Consider the following 22,718-nt stretch of genomic DNA (forward strand, 5'->3'; position numbering starts at 1 on the left):
AGGTGAGTGGGAGGCTGGAAACCTTTGGGACCCATATGGAACCTACTGACTGTGTATCAAATATATTGTATACTCAATCTCAGCGAATCCACTAGCTTATATAACTTCATATTTGCCATCATTACAATTGAAACAGCTACATGGCGCAAATAGACTTTTGATTTCTTTATTACTGAAACATAGATAAGAATAATCTCCCGCGGGAACGGTGACATGAAGTACAAACATTTAAAAATGTCCCGGCACAAGTCTGTGATAATATATGTGAAAGGTGGAGAAGGGGGAGAAAGTAAAGTTAAGGAAAGACCATCTTGGGGGTTTGAGGAGCAACAAAACCTGATTTGCAGGTGAAAGAGGTGGCACACTCTGCTTTGTGGTCATTGTCCTGCTCTCGGGCCAGATGGCCTTTTGGATTCTCCACTGCTGAAAACCCAGCCCTTGGAGTGTGCTCGTACAAATGGGACTTGGCCTTGCAATGGGCTAATTTGAAAGTTGCCGCTTTCATATGATTCTTTAAGTGTTTCTGATTAAAAAGTATTTTATTGTCAATGTTCAATCATACACACTGCAATCATCCATCAAGTTTCACCATCAAGCTGGCCAAATATCCTTGGAAGCAGAAGCAGAGGTGGGTACAGTAGTCAAAAAATGTACTCCAGTGAAATATTAAATGATGAATAAAATCATTATAAAATAACAAATTATGGACAATTCAGCCTCAACAAATGGTCTTATACTATTTTGCTTCCAGTTAATAAACAGTCCAACAGGCTCACCAAGTTGTTTTATGGTCGATATCAAAAGTTTACATCCCCCTGTTTAAGTGCAAGTACTGCGGATCTAATAAATTTTCTTGTGGGACAGTAGACAGAATGTACATTGAGGGGAAAATGGTGCACCAATATTGTAACAGAATGCATGATGGGTATGATATTGATATAGTACAATGTTATGCTGGAAACTGAGTCATTTGTATGTTTTACCAAAAAAAAAAAAATTGGTTATTAAAAGTTTTATAATCAATATTAATTATACAGTTAGTTGAGGGAAATGTAGACAGTATTCTTTATATATTTTGTGTGTGCAAACATCTATATTACACTTATTTATACTCAAGTAGAGCATTCCATCAATGAGACACTGATATTAATTTTTAGATGCAACAGTTTATTAAATTTAAAAGCATCTGCTACTTCACTTGCTCTGCACCTCAGTAGGCAACAAAACTGTACAATAATTGCATCAAGTTAAAAATATCAATATTTTATACAAATCATGTCAACGAACAAAATGTTTAAATGCTTTTAAAGCTCACCACAAAAAGAAAAATGCACACATTAAATTTAAAAAAAAAGAACACAAAATAAAGTGGAAGAAATGTGAGGAAATTGAACAAAAAAGAAAATACAGGAAATAACATCTGGTTCCCTATCTGGTCAGTTATAGAAGCACTCATGTTTATTGACCTTCCACCAGAAGTGTGATACGATCATCTTATTGATTTGCACAAAGCTAGTAAAACTTTGTGGGTTTGCCTTCTGCAGACGTCCTCCTCTTTCCAGCAAGGTCTGCAAAGAAACGGTGACAATTATTCCACAGCCTCATTACTTGTTATGCTTGTGTCAGTTAGCGTTTCCTACCTGTGATTTGTGCATTTTCTTTGGACTTTGGGCGAGTCCTCTTCCCCCGGACAGGCGTTACTTCGCCGGGATAGTTGGAGAAGCCGGGTCGGTTCTCCTGGTCGCTCCAGCCCTCCCTCCATGTCTTGGTCATCGGCGGCCAAGACGGGAGCACTGCACTCGTGCTGGGTTTGGTAAAACGTGGCGGTGCAGCCACCGGAAATTTTCTCCCACTCAAACATCCCAGGAAGCGGAGCGTCGGTCTGGAAGTCAAAGTTCCATCGCCGGCAGGCTTCCAGAAATAATTCATGGTGATTCATCTTCAGATCTTGGTGTAGCCGCTCGTGATCCACCGGGCCAAAGAGACATCGACGCACGCTGCAGTCCATTTTCCTCCGCGTAATCCTTTATGTTGCTTTTCTTCCCTTTGCAGTACTTATGACGAGTTCATGCATCGTGTGGATATTTATCTCTTTTGACACTTTGATCTTCAGTTAAGGTCAGTTGACCAAAGAGTAAAACTAGAGTGCTTATTGGCTGCTGCAACGTATAGGTCACGAAGCCAATAGGAAGCTTTGCATAATTATTAGCGCCATATACAACAAGAAAGTGCAATATGGCATGGCTATTTCTAATCAAATCATACTGTTCAAATTTCTAGTGATCATTATTTTTATCTTTAACCCTAAAGATAGTTAAGCTTTCAAATAAAGTAGTCCTGGTTGCGTTTATGGTCTTGCGACTTAATGCAATTATGCATGTTTGCATACAGAATCTTTTCTTTTTTGCTTGCATACAAAATGTGTATGTTGTGTATTTTGATCAGAAGGATGAAAGGTGACAGGAGTGTGTAGAGTTATTTTAGCCACTGTAAGATGCCATAGGGTTTTCTTGCTGATTTTGGAGTTGTGTGCATAGTATTGTATTCATATATAGTATGTGATCTGTCTTAAGAGTCTGCATGTTGCAAATTTGTATTACTTTTGGAATATGAACAAAAAAATGACAGCATCTCAAAAACCAGATCCCTTTAAATCTCTACTTTTCTTTCCAAGCAGCCCAAAAGCAACAATTATAGTCAAAGTGGATGAATATAAGTGAATAGTAAACAATGTACGTCATTAGCTAATGTGTTTAACTGACTTGTCGCAAGCCCAAGGGCAATTGTGTAGGGGTGGAGGAGTTCAAAGAGGGACGTTTAACAATTTGAAAACAAACAGAAGTTTCATAAAATGCACTCTAAAATGTATTGGGAGCCAGTGAAGGGGGGCCAGAATTGGGGTTTTGGGTTCTCCCTCTTGCGAGGTCCAGTTAGGAGGTGGTTGGTTTTATTTTGGACCAACTGAAGATGCTTGATGGAGGAGTGAAATGGCATTATACATTAATTTAGCCGAGATGTAACAAAGGCGTGGATTCCTGTTTCTAGTAAGTGCTGTTGACAGAGGAAGGGCTTTACCTTTGCCAGCTACCCAAGATGGAAGAAGCTGGATTTAACAGCACCGATTTGGCGGTCCAATTTAAAATCACTGTCCAATTTAAAACCCAAGTAAAAACATTATTTCTGTTTGCATTGAAATTTAGAAAATTCAATGACATCCAGGCTTTGATGTCCTCTTGGCAGGGCATGAGTGGTCTTTAGGAGAATGCAACCTTTTTGCTCACGGGTACATCAATCTGACTGTCATCCACATTGCAATGGAAGGAAATGCCATGTTTTCGGAGAACGTAACCGAGGGGCAGCAAACACAATGAAAACAGCAAGGTTGTTGGTATGTCCTTTGTCAGCTGTCTTGCCATTGCAAATGAGTATGCAAATGAGTGGTGTTGTTGGTCTTGTTGCAGTGATAGAGCCTTATCACTTTCTGGTGTCTCACTCAATCCTTGTAGGGGAAACTTCTATGACCTTCTCAAGTGGGATTAAGCAGGAAAGGATTGTTCAATGATGCTGGGCAGAGGAGACAATTTTCTTGTAAGTACATATGACATCTACTGTCTCGCTGTCTTGTTATGCAAGCAATATTTTCATATTCTCACATATTGTATCTGATATTGGATTCAGGTGGTTGGTATGAGAACTGTGAGCAAAGCCTTTGCGGTGTCACAGTATTAAAATTACAGCTCTTTAAATATTTGGGCAAATAAAATCAGTATCAGCCCCCCCATGAAAACAATTTATTTGATAAATAAATATGGAATACATATTTAGTTGAGAAGAAACACATTTGATGTTAAGTTTAAATAAATAAATGTTTACATTGTTCCTCTGTTTTAATTCTTCTTAGTTCGTGACAATGTCCCATCACTGGTAAGCAATTTTTAGAACAAATCCTTGTTCTACTCATGCTGTCCTCAGGGCAAGATGGAATATGAATATTAATTAATACTATTCTTTCACCATAGTTGTTTTAAATGTTGAGGAAGAGAGATGTGTATGTGTGCGTATCTCATGGCTGGTCATATAGTCCCAACTGATTGCATGCAAATCAGATCATTTGCATAGCCAATGGTCATCAGAGTCAAAACTGTAGTCAAATACCAGCTCCCACCACAGCCAGTGTCTGTACTTAAAAACACACAGAAAACAAATGCTCTTTATTTAACCACAAGCTCATTCCTACTCATTGATTATTGGAAGGACCCAAGAGTATTTTGATTAATTTTCTAAGCGTGCAAATGTTTACATATGGAAATAAAACTGAGCCAAAAGGGTCATCTGATATTTATGTGAAACAATCTGTGACAGTAATTTGAAATGAGACATAACTTCATAAAATGACTGAACAAAACTAACTTTGTGAATTGATTAGGGATTTGATTTAGACACAAGTGGCATCCAACAGTGAGTGCTTTGTGAATTTTGAGTTCAAACTTATGCTAAGGGAAGCTTTGCATATTGGATCATGAATGGAAATTCTGGCAGTTTTGCATTGACCACAAGTGCCTCAAAGAACCTTGTGTTATGTAAATAATAATTGGTTTAGAGTGAATTTAGGGAAGTGCATCTAATATTGGCATGTTTGCTTGTTTGAAGGGGCCAGAGCTGCAGACAAAATGCCTACGATGTGGGGACATGCTGGAATGGTCAGAGGAGCCCCGGTGTGTCAAACTATCGCCTATCCATCCATCCATCCATCCATCCATCCATCCATCCATCCATCCATCCATCCATCCATCCATCCATCCATCCATCCATCCATCCATCCATCCATCCATCCATCCATCCATCCATCCATCCATCCATCCACCCCTAACCCTATCCTCTCGATTTTCAGTGTCCTCCAGGGATGTTCATGCTGCTCTACACAGGATGAGACACTGCAGAATGTAAGAGAGAAGAGCGGCAGAATGAAGAGTTACTGGCCAGTGGGAAGAGTGGGTGACATTGATTTCATCGGAGCCTCCAAGACAAAAGGAAAGGTTAAGAACATACCATAAGATCACAATATTAGGGAATGAATAGAATGATTTATCCTTTTCACTTTTCTTCCAGTTTATGAGAGTGCAAGCCAATACCGACCCAGCGCACGTCTTCCAAATGCTGACAGAGCAGTGGGGACTAGCTCCTCCTCACCTGGTGGTTGCTTTAGTTGGAGGAGATGAGTTGGCTCAGATGAAACCCTGGCTCAGGGACACTCTCAGAAAAGGTCTTGTGAAAGCAGCACAAAGCACAGGTATGAGACTCAGACCAAGTCAAGTTTATTTATATAGCCCTAAATCACTAGCAAGTCTCAAAGGGCTTCACATGTACAAAAATTCACAATTATTCTCAAACATCCCCTGATCTTAAACTCCCAGGAGGGCAAGGAAAAACTCAGAAAATCCTTACTGGGGGGGAAATGAGAAACCTTGACAAGAGACCACAGATGAGAGGATCCCCCTTCCCCTACCAGGCTGCAATGGATGCAGAGAGGGCACATAGAACACATAATATAAAATAATCCAAAGAAAAAGTGAGGTGGGGGGGGGGCAAAAACACAAACTCCAGCCGAATCGTCCATCACGGGTTAATGAAAGGTTAATAAAAATGTGTCTTTAATCGTGTCTTAAATGTTTCTACTGAGGTAGCAGTTCTAATATCTATCAGTAGGGCATTCCAACGCGAAACAAGTGTTAAGCCTAAGGATCTAGGCACTAGACCGATTCATATAATTAATGAGTGATTTAATCACAATTAATCTAGAAATAACTGATTTGCAAACTACTTTCACATCAGCCATAGCAAACACCTGCACATCTAATGAGATACAAACCTGCCAATATTTAATTGGCACTAACAAATAATAACCTCTGTGTGTGTGCGTGCGTACGTGTGCGCGTGCGTGCTTGTGTGTGTGTGTGTGTGTGTGTGTGTGCGTGTGTGTATGCACCGGTAGATAGTAAATAAATAAAAACAGTAACGAGACAAGTAGAATAAGCCCACCATTAAAAGAAACCACTATCTACGGAGATAAATGTTACAGTAAAATGGTGGGTCTTCACCTTTCAAAATTTCAAATATGAGAAAAGGTTTGTGCCCCAAAGAGTTTCTCAGCTCTTGATGCAATTAGCAGGTTGCTCCCTTCTGAGAGCAGAGACCGTGTGGGAACAGAAATGTCAGCAAGTTCATCTAAGCACACTGGTACTAAACCATTTAAAATTTTGAAGGTTAAAAGCAGTACTTTAAACTTTGCTCTGTTGTGGACAGGAAGCCGATGAAGGGAGGTCAAAAATATTAACATACATTTGACCCAGATAAACCAGATAACTTGCTGCATTTAGGACAAGCTGCAGAAAAAGTGACTTTTTATGTTCATTTATTTGTTTGTTTATTTATTTATTTGTTACAAAATCAGATCAAATAGGATTGTATAATCAAATTTTGAAGTCGCAAAAGCATGAATTTAAATATGAATCCTTGCAATCAATCCTACAGTCATGGAGAGACAGGGTCCCTAAGTTCACCGACAGACTACCACGTGATGTCACTTGACTTGATGTCCTGTAAAACAATTTAAAGAGTGGAATCCTGTTTTCATTTCTCTCTCTCATCTCTATTTCACTCGCTCAATACACTACATGTTTACTATTGATTAATTGGAGACTCATATGCAATAACCTCTCTATGGTTCAGGGGCATGGATTTTGACTAATGGTCTTCGATTTGGCATCACCAAACATTTGGGCCAGGCTGTGCAAGACCATTCCTTGGCCAGCACTTCTGCAAAAATTCGTGTAGTGGCCATCGGCATCGCACCCTGGAACATGATCCACAATCGAGAAGCACTACTCGGTGCCAAGGTGTTAAAGTGCACACAACGAACATACAACTGAGAAGAAAACAAAACTGAACCTATTTCACTGGCAACTTAACATAATGTTTTTATGTCATGTCTATTTTTCTCTTTAAGTTGGGTGCGCCAGCAGTATACAAGCCGCAGGACTTGCCCCATGGGTCAGTTTATTCCCTAGACAGCCACCACTCTCATTTTGTGCTGGTGGAGGAAGATCCAAACAAACCCGGAGCCACAAGTGAAATGAGAGTGAAGCTGCTCAAACACATTTCTCTTCAGCGCACAGGCTATGGAGGTAAATGCGCGGGAGGAAAAACATTGGTAAACAAGTACACAATAATATCTTATTTCGAGTGGTAAAAGCGCTGCAGACTCATAAGGACACTGAACCTGATGCTGTCTGTAGACATTCATCATTTATTGTGTGAATTTTCATTTTGTTTTAAAGGTGCAGGAAGTTTTGAGATCCCTGTTCTCTGTCTATTGGTCCACGGTGAACCTCGAATCCTAAAGGTCTGTCTCATTAGTTAATTATTGGTTTGGGCTTTTAAAAAATATGATTCCTGCTGTCTTAATTTTGCCATATTTTGCTCTTAAGAGTTGCTAAATGTGTGAGTCTTATGCTCTGACGGATTTTGATTGTGTCCTCTTATGAAGTTGCATAAGACAACTCAGAAACACATTATATCAGAGTTTTTTTTTTATTGTTCTACTGACGTGATCTCTCTTGACAGGAAAGTTATTTGCATGTGCACAGTCCTAAATTAGGAGATTAACCATTTGTACTAGGGCCATAAATTATGCCAGAAAATCCTTTTTTTTTGGTAATCTTTTAAAATGGGGATCAAACCAGGAGTTTGTGAAGAGTAATTTGTCCTTTTCTGCAGCGGATCTGTAAAGGCATTGGCAATTCGACACCGTGGCTTATTCTGGCAGGCTCGGGAGGAGTGGCTGACATCCTCGTCACACTCATGAACAGAGGCTGCTGGGATACAGACAGTGTTCACGAGCTGCTGTTGGACACCTTTCCAAACGCCTACCACAGCACGGACATAAGAAACTGGGTCAAGCTGGTGAGGGTGATGTGTTGAGCGTCGAGGCAGACATACAGTTATGAATGTCAAGAGGCTTGAACATTGCCTGAAAAATAGGACAGATGGGAAAGAGAGCAGCTAAAATAGGATTCCCTTCATCCATATTTGGACATGATGTCCCAATTATGAATAACACAAGAAAACCAAAAACTGTTTTGTTTTATTTTGCGAAAGAGTCATCAAACAACATTTATCAGCAGAAATTGTCTACTCGGGTATGACAAAAACAAATGTGTAAAATGCGTTTGTCATCCACCAACCAGATCCAGAAAATACTGAATCATGGGCATCTACTCACTGTCCATGACCCTGAACAAGAAAGCTCTGAGCTGGACACAGTCATCCTCAAAGCTCTTGTCAAAGGTAAAGCACTTTTTATGAGAAATGCGATTCAGAATTATGGCCATTCCCAAGTTGTGACACTACTGGCATTTTGTGTGTGTGTTTATGTGTGAGCTTGCAAGAGTCAAAGTCAGGAAGCCCAAGATTTTCTTGATGAGTTGAAGCTGGCTGTGGCTTGGAACCGAGCGGACATTGCCAAGAGTGAGATCTTCAACGGAGATGTGGAGTGGAAGGTGAGAGAAACAGTTATTTTACACTACCCAATTTGTTAGTTTACGCGACCCAATTTGTTATTTTATGCGACCCAATTTGTTTCAATTGTCCTTAAAAATGCCAGGTAATTCACAAATCTGTAGAGTATTTAACAAATGTGTAAATAGAGTTCTGCATTTTACATGAACACGGCACAGAACATAGTGAGTTCGTCATTAGTGAGTGAATGCAAGGTCTTCAGTTACAATTGACAATTAATCGAGGATCACTGCACATCATTGTCTGTGCAGGCATGTGACCTTGAAGAAATGATGATGGATGCGCTTATCAATGACAAACCAGATTTTGTACGTTTATTTGTCGACAACGGTGTTAACCTGGGCGAGTTCCTCACCTACGGACGTCTCCAGCAGCTGTATTGGTCCGTGTCCGAGAAGAGTCTCCTGCATAACCTACTTCTAAAAAAATATGAGGAAAAGCAGCGTCTGCTTGGTACTGCAAGGACACCTGGGCCTCCCGGGCAGCACATTTCTGAGCAGGGGGAACGGAAACCCCGTTTCACACTTTATGAGGTTGCCAAAGTGCTCAAAGACTTTCTTCATGATGCCTGCAAAGGCTTTTACCAGAAGATTCCCACAGTGAGTGATATATTTTATCTTAAAGATAGGCCTTAATGAGAAAATACAAAAAAGACAAGGTTAGGGCAAGGCAGCTTTATTTATTTATACAAGAGTGAATTCCATACACAAGGTAACTCAATGTACTTCACATAATTAAAAGCACATTTAATAGCATTTACAAAAAAAGTGTTTCACATTGAAAAGTACACTCAAGCAATAAAAGTAGTTTTCTAAAACTCCAAGGTCACCTTTTAATGAAGAGATTTGCTTGCAGTTCTTTCTAAACCTACTTTTGTCGCTTTTACTTCCTGCCAGACTCAAGCACTATCATTCCACCCCTTGCCGCACCATATTTGAAGGGAATGAGGAACCTATTTTATTTACACCCAATCCAATTGGCTGTATTCATGCCCTCAACGGCCCAAACTACCCTTTTTGAAAAAAATATAATTAAAATACTCACGTTGGATAGCGCACCGCACCAGGCTTGTGCTGGGCAAGAAAATAGAGCCCATAATTTCTACACAATGCAGAAACAAAGAACATGATTATGCTATTTCATAATATATTTGCATGAATCACTATGAAATAAAAAATAATCATCCAATGATTTTTTTATTCAGTTCATTATTCTTAAGGCCTGCTTGACAGTTATTATTTTGCCTTCTTCTTAACAACATCATATTGTGAAATACATTACACCTCTAAATATTACAACCATTAACAAAAGCTCATATAATGGCGATAAGGTTGTTTCAACAATCCAACACAGGTCCTATACTTTGTACAGTACAGGATATTTATCAGGGCTAAATACTATGACCATCCTTTTAGCCCATGTTGAATTAGATATGCCAAAGCAAGTAGTGAAAACAAAATCTTGAATGTTAAGCTATCTGCATGCCCCACATCTGGGTGATGTTTGTACTCCAGGAAAAGCCTGCAAAGGGTCGACTGTTCCATAGTCAGAAGAACCTGGCAGAATTGGAAGAGCGTTGCCAACATCCTTGGAGGGATCTTTTCCTCTGGGCTGTCCTTCAGAACCGACAGCAGATGGCTAACTACTTTTGGGCCATGGTATGTCTTGTCATTTAATTTCAATCAGTACCGTGTGGTTCATTCTGCAACTGTACGCCTGGTGATGCGATTAGAACAAAAACATGGCATGAAACATCTCAGTGCAACTGAGATGTAGGGGACATTTTCTGGGATGGGTCAGGTGTTTGATGTGGGCTCGACATGTGCAGCTACTCTTACAGTAACTTTTCATGTTCTTAATCAGAATCAATGGCAAATATGGGAGTTTAAATGACACCCATCAATGTTAAAACCGCTTTGTTTTCTGCATCTTCTTAAGGAAGCTTTGATTTTTGTTATTGCCCTTTCCTGGACCGAGGTAACCAATTACTGCACTTCTTCGAGTCGTCACCTCTGTGTGCTCCTTCCCTGCATTTATTTCAATCATTATCTGAAGTTATGGTAATTTCATTCAAACTGTGCACATTCCACCACCGCTAATGGTCATATCATCGACATACTGCCACAGTTCTGAGGGTTTGAAGTACCTCTCATGTTGCAAGCTTTAATATATATTGTAATTATCTTTGCATCATCCATATACTGCATCTCATTTATGTGCATATGTCAGTCGCTGTCGCATAATTTGCTAATATATACGTATACATTCATATAATGTACACTGCATGATTTAATGCACACTATAAAGTAAATATTCTTTATATTTATAGTAAAATATGACCAACATACTGTCCAACTGACAGTGCCGTTTATTTCTATTATAGGTAAGAGATCAACTTATGCCTGTATGGTGTTTCATTCCATTTCATTTTTCATGGACCTATAATATAACAGCCCAATTTGAAAACAGTAGCTCAGTGTCCTCCTTCAAGAATCATCCCAACGTAGTAGTTTCATGATCCTGTTCGACTCCAGATCAAAAAGAGACGCGTGAAAACCGATCCTCTGCTGGGGAGTTTCATGAAATTTCTAATTATGCCCAATATGATGGGCTAATATAAGATTCATTTGCTATGTTTATGTTTATTTTACAATTATGCTCCTCTTTCACTGCAGGCTTGATAAAGAATCAATGTGTATCAATATTGTTATAACACAATCAAATTAACCCAGTTAATAAATAGAAAAATAAGTCAGGTAAACCAACATACCAAGATGATGTGATTACAAACTTTGATTCATATTTATTTCATTCATCTAGGGCCCCGAGGCAGTGGCAGCAGCTTTGGCAGGGTGCAAGATTCTGAAAGAGATGGCAAGACTTGAATCTGAGGCTGAGTCTGCACGGAGCATGAAGGAGGCCAAGTATGAACAGTTTGCCCTTGGTGAGTACTCTGCTGTCAAGATCAGGAATAAAAAAGTGAAAGAATGCATGCATTTAATTTTCTGACCTCGGAAAAGGGACATTGTACATGTACTCCCTGTGTGATAACAGATGTGTTTGGAGAGTGTTACTCCAACAGTGAAGACAGGGCGTATGCTTTGTTAGTGAGGAGAACACAATGTTGGAGTAAATCTACAGTCCTCAACCTGGCAACTGAGGCTGATGCCAAGTCCTTCTTTGCCCACGATGGAGTTCAGGTAACACAACAATTTTACCTTTTTTCAGGGGGTTGTTTTGCTTTTTTCCTCTGCCTCGTGCCTCACCTGAACTAAAAACAGATGTGATTATTCTTGGTGCTTTTAATCAATTAGCTTGTGTGCACCATACAATCATGTTCTTTATTTTTTTAAAACTGTTGTCTGCAGTGTTTTTCTGAAATAACCTTCAAAAGGGCAACTTGGGTAGTGTTGATTGTGAAATGGAAAATTTAGCCAGCAGTGTGGAAAAAGCAATGTGGTGAGCAAGTTATTTGCTATTTTCACAGATTGGTGTATTACTGACGGACGCTCTGTTACACATTATTTGATTTGCAATTCAACATTCTGGTGCGATTGAGAATTTGCTGCCCACTAGGTTCCGTCCTACGAAAATATGGCATTTTTATTCTACTCTTTGAGAATGACCCTCAGATCTATGTCCCGCTGAGCAAAAAAGATGTGTTCGCCTTAAGACCACTCATATCCTGCCCAGAGGGTATAAAAGCTTCGATGTCACTGAATTTTCTAAATCTCAATGAAAAGAGAAATTATGTTTTTCGGTCCTGGGGGCCCCCTCTTGACCTGGGCCTCCTATTTTTATTCTTTGGCTTTTGACTGACTTTTGACTGTTCTCACTGTCTTTGTGATTGTCCCATTGCTCTGTTTGAAGCGCAACTGTTGGAAAATGTGCTATATAAATACATTTGTGTTCTAATGTATTGTATTGTACCCTGTCTGTCATCCAGTAAACTCACCAAGTCCTAATTGTGCGATAGGAAATGACTAGATGGATGGAGGGAAAATTCACCCTGCCCATCACAAGAGAATAGGAATTCTACTGACACAAGACACCATGAATCTACTAGTTATTTGACATTGTGACCCTACAGCAGCAAGCTGCCCATGTTAACAGACTTGGTGCTCATTTGAGTAATTATGTTGCATTTGCACAGCGATAAAGTGGATGCTGGTCCACAGACCTTGGTATAATTTGATTAATGGTGAAAATTTGCATTTTGACTATCCATGCACAGACGAACATTGCAATCTGACTGTAAGGTAGATGTTTGTTATGGCTTACACTGCCCCCTTGTGGGAGAATTCAAATGTACCAAATTTAGCATGTTCAATGACAAAAAAAAGACAATTTAAAATGTATGTATTTATTTGTCGATTTATATTTCAGGCTCTGCTGACAAAGATTTGGTGGGGAGCAATGAGAACAGACACATCCATCTCCAAGCTTGTTGTGTCTTTCTTCTGTCCACCTCTCATTTGGACCAATATGATAAAGTTCTGGTGAGATGATTTGGATGTCATACAATTTTGTTCCCCTAAAATGTATGTTTAATGTGTCTTATGGCTGAAATTGTGTAGTGATGAGGAGCTGGATAATCAGAGCAGAGAGGAACCATTTGTGGAATTGGACAGTTTGGAAACAGAAAAGGTTTTACTGTTATCAGATGAAGATGGCCCACGGTAAGTTTGTGATGACATTGATATGCTCGAATTGTGATGCTTTTCATAACATGAAATGTGATTCAAAATATGATTCATGATATTTCAAATAGTTTTTGACTGGGACAGTGTTAGACAAACATGTTTTTAGGATAAGACCTGGCCTATAGTACTTGAATAAAATCCAAACGGTCCTCTGCATTTTTTAAAGGAACTCTTCACCTGGTGCTGGCCCAGCAGACCAGAGCTGTGCATCAGTGTGGTGGCGTTTCTTACTTCGTCGTTGGCGTCGCTTCTGGAGCGCTCCGGTCACTGTGTTCCTCGGTAACGTCATCATGTATTTTGCCTTCTTGTTCCTGTTCACCTACGTGCTCCTGCTGGACTTTCTTCCACCGCCACCGCATGGTCCTGGAGCGCCAGAAATAATGCTCTACTTCTGGGTTTTCACCCTGGTGCTGGAAGAACTTCGACAGGTGACTCTCATGCCATTTCTCGTTGTTATTACTTTGCACATGATTGTATTTTTAGACTGGCAATACTTCATGTTACATGCATGTACATGTATGTTTAACATCAGTCATTATAATCTTCAGCTCACAAAAACATGAATCAGTTTGACAAAACACTCTTACCTTAAGCGTCTTTGATCAGATGTCCTCAATAAGTCAAATTTGACAAAATAAAACATAACGTATAATATTTTGAAGACAATTTTGACATGTACTGATTTTGACCAAATTGCACAATACTGTTCCTCACATCTCTGTTTTGTTTTACTAAGGGAATTCTAGTTTAATTAAAAAAAAATGTGTGTCGTGTCGCAGAGCTTCTTTTCAGATGAAGAGATGAACATCTTAAAAAAGTTTAAGCTCTACGTAGAGGACAACTGGAACAAGTGTGACATGGTGGCCATTTCACTTTTTGTTGTTGGGGTTTCATGCAGGTATAAATAACACAGAACACACAAGTACAAAAGAAAAATAGAGAACGCTATATTTGTTTATTTGTGTGGCAGGATGTTTGATGATACTTACGAGGCAGGAAGGACTGTTCTAGCAATAGACTTCATGGTATTTACACTGCGGCTGATCCACATCTTTGCCATTCATAAGCAGTTGGGGCCAAAGATCATCATTGTGGAGAGAATGGTACGCAAACATCTCAACTCGTGGCATTCGCTATTTCTTTTCTCTTTTGCACTCACTGCTAGATCAACCTGGGCCTCTAGATATCTTCTGGTTTAATTATCTTTTACATAATGTACCAACGTTGTTGGTTTGCAATTGAAGACTGTCCAAAGGTGTGAATATGAGTGCTTGTCTGCCCTGCCTGCGTTTCACTGGTCCATAGACCGTGGTGTATCTCGCCCAAAGCCAGCTGGGTTCCTGCTCACTCTAATGAGGACAAGCACTGCAGAAGTTGATGGATGAATGTCCTGGAGGTGTAAACTGTATGTGTCACGGCGCTTTAGTTTTCTTGCCAGCTATGGGATCAGGTCTCATTAAATTCCAATGAAGAATAGTTGTGAGTGAAAAAAAATAGAAATGTGAAAGACTTTCATTTTCCAAGCAGTACAATGATTTTCATTGCAGATGAAGGATGTCTTTTTCTTCCTCTTCTTCCTGAGTGTGTGGCTCATTGCATACGGGGTGGCTACCCAGGCTCTCCTCCATCCTAATGACCCACGGATCGACTGGGTGTTTCGCAGAGCCCTATATCGCCCCTACTTGCACATTTTTGGCCAGATTCCTTTAGAGGAAATCGATGGTAAATAACTTTAGGGTGAATCAATAATGTTAGGATTAGACGTGATTAAACATATTGGTTTGTAACACTCATGTCACACAAATTATATTTTACAATTAGGTCCATTTGTTTCTTTCATGATACAGCTGCTCGGATGCCCGAAATGAACTGCACCAATGACTCAGAGGAGATTATCAAGGGTCTCCAGCCACCATGTCCGAGTGTCTATGCCAACTGGCTCGTGATCCTCCTTCTGGTCATCTTCCTTCTTGTGACCAATGTCCTTCTGCTCAACCTGCTCATTGCCATGTTTAGGTCAGGATCTCATTCATATTAGAGCAATCGGTTGATGGATGTTCGTACGCATCTGGCTTCAAGACCAATTCTCGGGAGCAGACAACCTTATTTAGTTGTTGCTTGTAAAATACGCTTTTTCTGTTTTGTGACATACAGCTACACGTTCCAGGTTGTACAAGGCAACACTGATATTTTCTGGAAGTTCCAAAGGTATAACCTGATTGTTGAGTATCACAGCCGCCCAGCACTGGCTCCGCCTTTCATTATCATCAGCCACCTCTCACAGTTCCTTCTCAGCCTCGTCAAGCAGCCTGAGTCTAAGCAGGAGCATCTTGGTAGGATGAATTAAAGCAACGAAGGTGGCTGCATTGCTAAAATTGAATATAACGCTGAGACTACATGGCTGTGTTTTCTTCCGTGTGGTGCTAGAGCGAGAGCTACCTGCAGGGCTTGACCAGAGGCTGATTACATGGGAGACTGTACAGAAAGAGAACTACCTGGCCAAACTTGAGCGGCAACATTGGGAGAGCAGTGAGGAGCGGCTCAAGAGTACATCCTCAAAGTACTTGTCAAAATTTAACTAAGCTAACGACGCTGTAAAACAACAAATTTTACAACAATTTGTTTTTTGTTTGTTTACTTTCTGACAAGGGTTCAGAGTTTGCTCAGGATTATCGGTGGGTTAAAGGACCAGGAGAAACGTCTGGCATTCATGGAGGCTCAAGTATGCTTGAATAAGCTGGGGCCAAATTCACCAAAGGATTCTGGGGGCGGGGCTAGGTGCAAACCCCACTCAGCTGTCAAAACTTTGTGGGTGTGTTTTATCATAGCACAATATCCTTTGTGAAGAGGACATTAAGATGTGCAATCAAAGGTGCTTTCAGCGGTCATGGTTCATTCCTTGTGAATTTGGCCCTTATTATCCTAACCTCCACTTGACATTCATATCTCAAATAGGAATCCATTTTGTATGTGACCTACCCCGGGGTGTAATACTTGTGTCATCTGGATTTGTATCTAGGTCAGATACTGTGGTGAAGTGTTGTCTTGGATGGCAGAATGCTTTGCTCTGAGTACACTAAAATGTGGCAAAGAAGCTCCAACTGCACCAAGTGAGTCAAGTGTGCAATCAAAATAATGTTCTGTAAAAACCGATAATACCACTACACACATTTAATGAAGCATTTTATGTGAATTAATGGACCCCCAAATGGCATTGTCTTTGGCAGGCTGCAAGGCGAGCAATGATGCCCATCAAAGTCAACCCAAGAAGGAAACCAAATGAGCTGAAGTTTACCGTTTCATTACCAAAGAAAAAAAATAAAGCAATATAATCATGGTGATATTAGGATGACTAATTATAACCATATTTTGCTGTGTTTTTGAAGCTAATGTAGAAGACAAATTGATACTGATACTTTGTTTGAAGACACATCAGGGGATATTGAGAATAATTGTCAACTGTGGCGATGTGAAGACCTTTGAGACACGCTTGTGATTAAGAGTGATAGTATAAATGAAATTGATTTGGCTTGACGCATTGAAAATGTTATGTTGTCATATGATGTCTGCCTGTCATAAATCATGATAAAACAAATGGGTCCAAAAGACTCTAATTAGTACCGTATTGGACCAAATATAAGATGGTGTTTTTTCGCATTGAAATAAGACTGAAAAAGTGGGGGTCGTCTTACATTCGGGGTCTAGACATTATACCCATTCATAACGCTAGATGAGGCGTTAGATAGACTTAATTATTGTAAAAAATTACATTTATTGACTGTCAGTTTTAAGAGCAAGCTAGTGTGTTTATTTAGCTTGGGATGTAAGTTTCAAGAAGCTTTGTATTAAAGTACCATGCATCAACGTAGATGACATGAATCTTTATTTCAGGTTATTGGAAAAACAAACAAAAAAAACATGAGCAATATTTCACATTTCACTGATTAGCAACATTATCTCAAACACATCAGACATTGCACTGAATCAAAAAAAGGCACATCCATAGCACGTATCATTAATTATTTCTTATTTATTACTGCCATAGACTAATCGAGTTTGTGGTTGCTAATGTTGGAGAATAACTAGATAAACACAAAGGCACATTTAGAAGATATACAACATTTACAATTAATCACATTGTTGGTGTTAACTTGGGAATAAAACTTAAATAATAGAAAAAGTTCCACTCCTAAATATAATACTTTTCAGTTCATAATCCTAATTGTTATTCTATTTATGCACTACTCACTACTTGTGTGGAGCAAGCGCTAGTCACAAGCGGCTAGTCACTAGACACTAGAAACGTGTACTTGTCAAGCCTCCTTCGCGCTCACACTCGCCGCTAGTGTGAGCGCGAAGGAGGCTTGACAAGTACACGTTTCTTTTTTGCATGTGGTGGTAAGAAAAAAGTTTGGCAAAACAAACAAACAAACAAACAAACAAACAAACAAACAAACAAACAACTATTGTGCTATGTGGTAGTAACAGTCAGTCTTTTGGCAGAAAATCTACATATAAAATCATCAAACCTATTCATACTAAATGAACATGCTTGTTAAATGATGCGCATACATGCAGGATATTTCTAACCTGATTAAATAGAATTGCGTACAAGTAAGAATCATTAACAGATATTTGAAAATTGGTGATAAATACCAGCCTATTTGCACATTCAAGGCAGTCTTGAGAAAACTAACTAACTAACATGCAATATAAGTTAGTCGCGTGAGGCCTCAGGACCCCTCGGCTGCATTGGTGGTCCCTCACGTTGGAACATGTCAAAACGTGGCGTTACCTCACAGCGGATGAAGACGGTGTCATCTTTGACATAAGCTCGCTGACTCAATTGATGCAGGTGCAGGAAAGTCACGTAGCCAAACCCTTTTGGGTTACGCTGATTGATGGGTTTCTTGAAAGCTTGAAGGTCCGGTTTAGTCTCCATTACCTCCATATGATGTTGAGCTTCAGGGCCCTGGTCGAGAATGGCCAGACGGATAGTGCCCTGGAAAGGCCAGCTCAGCTGTCCATCAAAAGCTCCTTGCATGGTATGGACAAAGAGGGAGATGTAGTTGGAACAGCGTGGTGCATTGGGTGTTTGAAGTTGTAAGCGGAGACACAGTTTATAGCCCGGTTGACCCGTGTAGAAGCCTGGGCTGTGCTCGACCACCGGCAAGCCGGCTTCTTGGTTCTGGAGGTAGGTGGAGAAATTTCTGAGACGCCAGATGAAGATGCCATGACATTGTTGAGCCTCCAGCTCCTTCACTGTGTCTTCTAGCACAGCTACTCTTTGCTGGAGCTGTGCAAGCTGAGCTACCTGTTGAAAGGAAACAGCAATCATGAGACGTCAACCATGAACATGAGCTTCAATGATCTCATATATTCTAAATTGAATCCTAGTTCAGGGTGGAGGGTGAGCTATAGCCTATCCCAGCTGAATTTCTGCTTGAGGAGAAGTAGGAAGGAATATGAAAATACCCGAGTCTCTTCTAAGATGACAAGCTCACGGAGCTGGTGATCCTGTTTTACAAGTCGTCCATCCATATCCCGGATCCTCTGCATTTCCTCGCTCGGGTGGGATGGGCCACAGCTGCTGCCACTGCTTGGACTTCCCCGACAAGATGATGCGAATGCTGCACACTGATCATCAGATGAAACAGATGGTCCAAGAGCCCAAAGTGACTTTGGTGTGGTGCCGTTAAGGCTAAGACAGCGCACAAACTCCGCCATGTAGCGCATGTGCATTTGCGTAAATTCCTGCATATGCTGAGCCAGGTTGTGCCGCTGCATCTATAAAGAACGACAAAAATTTATGTTCTGAGGAATATCAAATGGATGTCCAAGTTTTAAGATTTTTTACACTGCATCACTTACCCTTTCCTTACATCCGAAAGTGCTAAAGGTACAGGCAATAGGGGCTTTGGGACAATCTGTATCACAATGAGACGCCATCTGAAACAAAAGCAAAGGAAAAAAAAATTCAAACAGCATTTCAACAGCCTAATTGTTAACAAATCAGATGGACAGATTTTATGATTGGTTCATCTCTCCAGGTGATGTGGTAGAAGGAAGGGGTTCTTGTTATGACCCGAGCAACTGAATTCCGAAGGAGTTGGAGTTTAGGTCGGGGATTTGTGATGGTGACCCCAAAAAAGGGAATTATAGTATTCGATACTAACACTATCAACAGGGATGACAGTGAGACAGGAAGTGAATGATTGGAAATATTTTTATGTGCCAACTATGTAGTCTTATTTGTGTGGTTGTGAAATGATTAACGTACCTGGTCTCTGATGAGATCCAGCTCACAGTACTGACACTTGATGCTCGCAAACGGACACCGCTGCTCATGAAGCTGAGCGAAAATGGACAAATTGAAAGAAAATGAACGTACAGGTATATGACGTACAGTAAGTTAAAAATATTTGCTGTGGGTATACTTAATTCAAAGAATCGGTTAGGAAAGGGAGAAAAAAGTACCTCCCTCTCCTCGTATACAAAGCATGCAACGCAGTCTGGGCAGGACATGGGTCTCCTTTGGCACTCTATGGTTTTGTGGTTCTCCAAGTAACTTTTTCTCACGGCCTCTTGGCACTGTGGGCAGGGCACAGTCGTAAATGGACATTGGGCCAAATGATTCTGAAAGGAAAACAGAAGAAAAGTCAAGAATGGGTACAGGTGTTTACAGACATCTCGAGCTGTTCTTGGGGGATAGAGACTAGGTCTTGCCTAAAACTGTGAATATTGGTGCCCAATGCCAAAAAAGGTTTATAATTCGCTATAGTAACAGCTTAGGCTGTAAACATTACCACAATGATCTGAAACCAGTTGAACATAATTTGTATATCCATCCACTTTTCCAGGGATATGCTGGAGCTTGTCCTCAGGCCATAGCTGGGGTACACTCTGAACTGGTCAGAATATATGCATGACCCTTTGTGTGGTTAAGCTCCAGATCCCTGTAATTATACACATGTCCTGTAGGCGGTATTGCGTGCACATGAAGCTTTGCGAAATTAACCTTTTCTTGAACCACAACCGGTTCGATGCCTCATGAGGCTCATTTCATCATCGTGGAAGAAGCCGCAAACATGTCAGCAGAGGTTGCAATTATATCAGCCCTTAACACATACATGAAGATGTGGTTTGGACTTAAGCTCCAGATCACCGCTTGAGGATTATTTGTTATACCAATTGCAAATGAGAGAGCAACACTCACTCGTCCAAAGGGCATAACTTCATTGTTTGATGGGAATGACCACAACCTGAATCCAAAGCACTTTCTAACTCACATAAAGGAATTACATCAGGCGAATTTCTATTTTATGCTGGCTTCCTAATGTAGTGTATATATTTTCTCACCTCTAAATTTCGGAGCTCCATTTTGTCCGTACAGCCAGCATTTGGACAGCGGACAGTGAGAGAAAGAATCTCCCTTTTGGCAAAGTTATCAGGAAAGAGTTGGTCTTCTAACAGCATTTCATTGTCCACTGGGCACCTCTGTCCTGTGTCCCTTTATTTCAGGAAGAAACATTTTCATGAAGACAATATATGGCACTTCATTTACATAATATACCTGTACATGCTATTGATGACAAATAATACAAGTCAACATTTTATTCATTTTTAATCAGAGATGCAAGTTAACTTTTTGATTAATGTTTTGTGCTGATTCTGAATTTGCCCTTATTTTTCTCTCAAGCACGTCAGGTTTTCATAGTAATGATAGAAAAATTTAGCGGTGCAACAAATAATTGAAATTAGCAAATGTGTTTTCGATTCATTTTTCGCTCATTCTGAAATTAATGTATGTATTTTGCACTGATCAGTTTGAAATAATGCCCTATTTTTTAATAAAGGAGTGGAAATTAAAACATTAAAAAAATTCATTAATTGACAAAATAATTGACATTAAAATAGTTAGTTGCAGCCTCATAACAATTATGTAATATGCAATATATTTATTAATGTTAGGTTCAGCAACAAGTTTATTTTTTTCTGAAATGTCAGCTATAAATTATGGTAAAATCTGTATTGCGCAAGAGTTTATGGGTCAAACTTAAAAACAAAAATAGAAATTATCTTGAAAAGCTGATGTGATTGGAGGGGAAAACAGTAAAAAAAAAAAAAATTAAAATCAGTGTCAATAATACATTTCACATAAACCCATCTTTGATTCAAATTTGCTATTGACCAGTGTAATTAACACTGTGACTGCGGGGAATGAATTCATTATGAAGCAAATTAAGGTTGAATGTCAAAGCAATACAAAAGCCTACCGAATTGACTTCTCAATGCAGCTCTTGCAGAAACGGTGCCCACATGGTGTTTGAATGGCATTCCTGAGAGCCATTAAGCAGATAGGACACTCATATTTACTCTCAAGTGGTGGATCAAACTCCACATCGTAGCCCTGCACAAGGGCAGTAGAAGCACCAGACTTCTCTGAGGGACTTTGTGGGGATTCGTGTTCCAGCATTGCCAAGGCACAACTGGACAGCTCACCACCAGAAGCTCCCTCATAGCGTACCGCCTCCAAACTGCCTTTATGACTACCAGAGCAAGACATCTGGAGGTAGATGAAGCAGAAAGTGGTGAGCAATGACATACAATCATTTCATCCTCCTGATATTGCGCAATATTTTGGTAGCTGACCAATCATTTACGTACATTCAGAAACACTTTAGAATAACTAGACGTAGGGGAAATTTGGCAAGTCTGTAAAGAATTGCGGACTTATTGATGAATACTAAAACAATGATTCATTATTCATGGATATACAAACGGCGAGGTGGTTTACTGGAAACACGGTTGTTTATCGCATGTTTATTTTGTTTTTACCTTAGTTTCGTAAGCTAATATAACGCTAAGCATTTCTATTGGTTCGCATAAATATTATGTATATGCATGTTGGATACTTATAATCATTAAATTAATAGAAACATACAGACAACGTTGACGTTTGAGAAGACTAGCCGAACTTCCACATGCGGAACTGTTATTTTTGCAGTCTGGGCTGTCTCATCCAAATACCGTTTTTAAAACAAATATGTATACCAAATAACAAAAACGTTATGGCACCCAACTCTTCCAAACACACTGAAACACAAAACATATCAGACAAATACCTTGTTAAAATGTTACCTTGGAAAGTTGGAAACTAATCTTTGTACAGAATTTCCTGTCTTAACACGTCATCATACGTCAGAACATAGAGATCCCAGCCACCCAAAGATGGTTAATGAATTATACGTTAACTAAGCGGCCATATTAAATGTGTCAGATGCGTATCTTTTTTGTCACACACACATCGCATCATATGCGAGAATCGAACTCACGGTATCGGCACACAACACAGGCAAGTGTACCCCTACAGCATCTGCAACTTCCTCCATATCTGTGAACTAATACAAGTGAACTTTATGAAGCGTCAACCTACTC

General features: G+C 39.9%; 2 protein-coding genes and 1 pseudogene across 3 annotated transcripts; 1 reads left to right on the forward strand and 2 right to left on the reverse strand.

The window, feature by feature from the left end:
- Positions 1-1,422: 1,422 nt before the first annotated feature.
- On the reverse strand, positions 1,423-2,135 carry LOC148400389 (uncharacterized; annotated as a pseudogene). Its single transcript, XR_015857484.1, has 2 exons — positions 1,641-2,135; positions 1,423-1,568 (listed from the first exon to the last, which is right to left on the reverse strand). The product of XR_015857484.1 is annotated as an uncharacterized LOC148400389 (transcript).
- A 1,105-nt stretch (positions 2,136-3,240) lies between these two features.
- Positions 3,241-17,148, forward strand: trpm5 (transient receptor potential cation channel, subfamily M, member 5). The gene is made up of 27 exons (XM_088370976.1): positions 3,241-3,388; positions 3,507-3,588; positions 4,651-4,715; positions 4,892-5,036; positions 5,110-5,290; positions 6,730-6,896; positions 7,007-7,184; positions 7,338-7,402; positions 7,777-7,962; positions 8,247-8,346; positions 8,440-8,558; positions 8,829-9,176; positions 10,092-10,235; positions 11,398-11,521; positions 11,632-11,777; positions 12,964-13,076; positions 13,155-13,256; positions 13,447-13,708; positions 14,060-14,178; positions 14,251-14,383; positions 14,828-15,002; positions 15,128-15,296; positions 15,435-15,613; positions 15,708-15,840; positions 15,930-16,002; positions 16,300-16,390; positions 16,508-17,148. The coding sequence occupies exons 2-27, from the start codon at positions 3,559-3,561 to the stop codon at positions 16,561-16,563; spliced, it is 3,603 nt and encodes a 1,200-aa protein (XP_088227102.1). The 5' UTR covers positions 3,241-3,388; positions 3,507-3,558; the 3' UTR covers positions 16,564-17,148.
- Positions 17,147-22,552, reverse strand: traf6 (TNF receptor-associated factor 6). Its single transcript, XM_088370977.1, has 8 exons — positions 22,422-22,552; positions 21,557-21,846; positions 20,640-20,790; positions 19,758-19,916; positions 19,561-19,632; positions 19,152-19,229; positions 18,756-19,067; positions 17,147-18,594 (listed from the first exon to the last, which is right to left on the reverse strand). The coding sequence occupies exons 2-8, from the start codon at positions 21,844-21,846 to the stop codon at positions 17,998-18,000; spliced, it is 1,659 nt and encodes a 552-aa protein (XP_088227103.1). The 5' UTR covers positions 22,422-22,552; the 3' UTR covers positions 17,147-17,997.
- Between the last annotated feature and the right edge of the window lie 166 nt (positions 22,553-22,718).

This window comes from Syngnathus floridae, chromosome 3, assembly GCF_059516105.1.
Source record: "Syngnathus floridae isolate MCC-2025c chromosome 3, RoL_Sflo_1.0, whole genome shotgun sequence".
Taxonomy (NCBI): Eukaryota; Metazoa; Chordata; class Actinopteri; order Syngnathiformes; family Syngnathidae; genus Syngnathus; species Syngnathus floridae.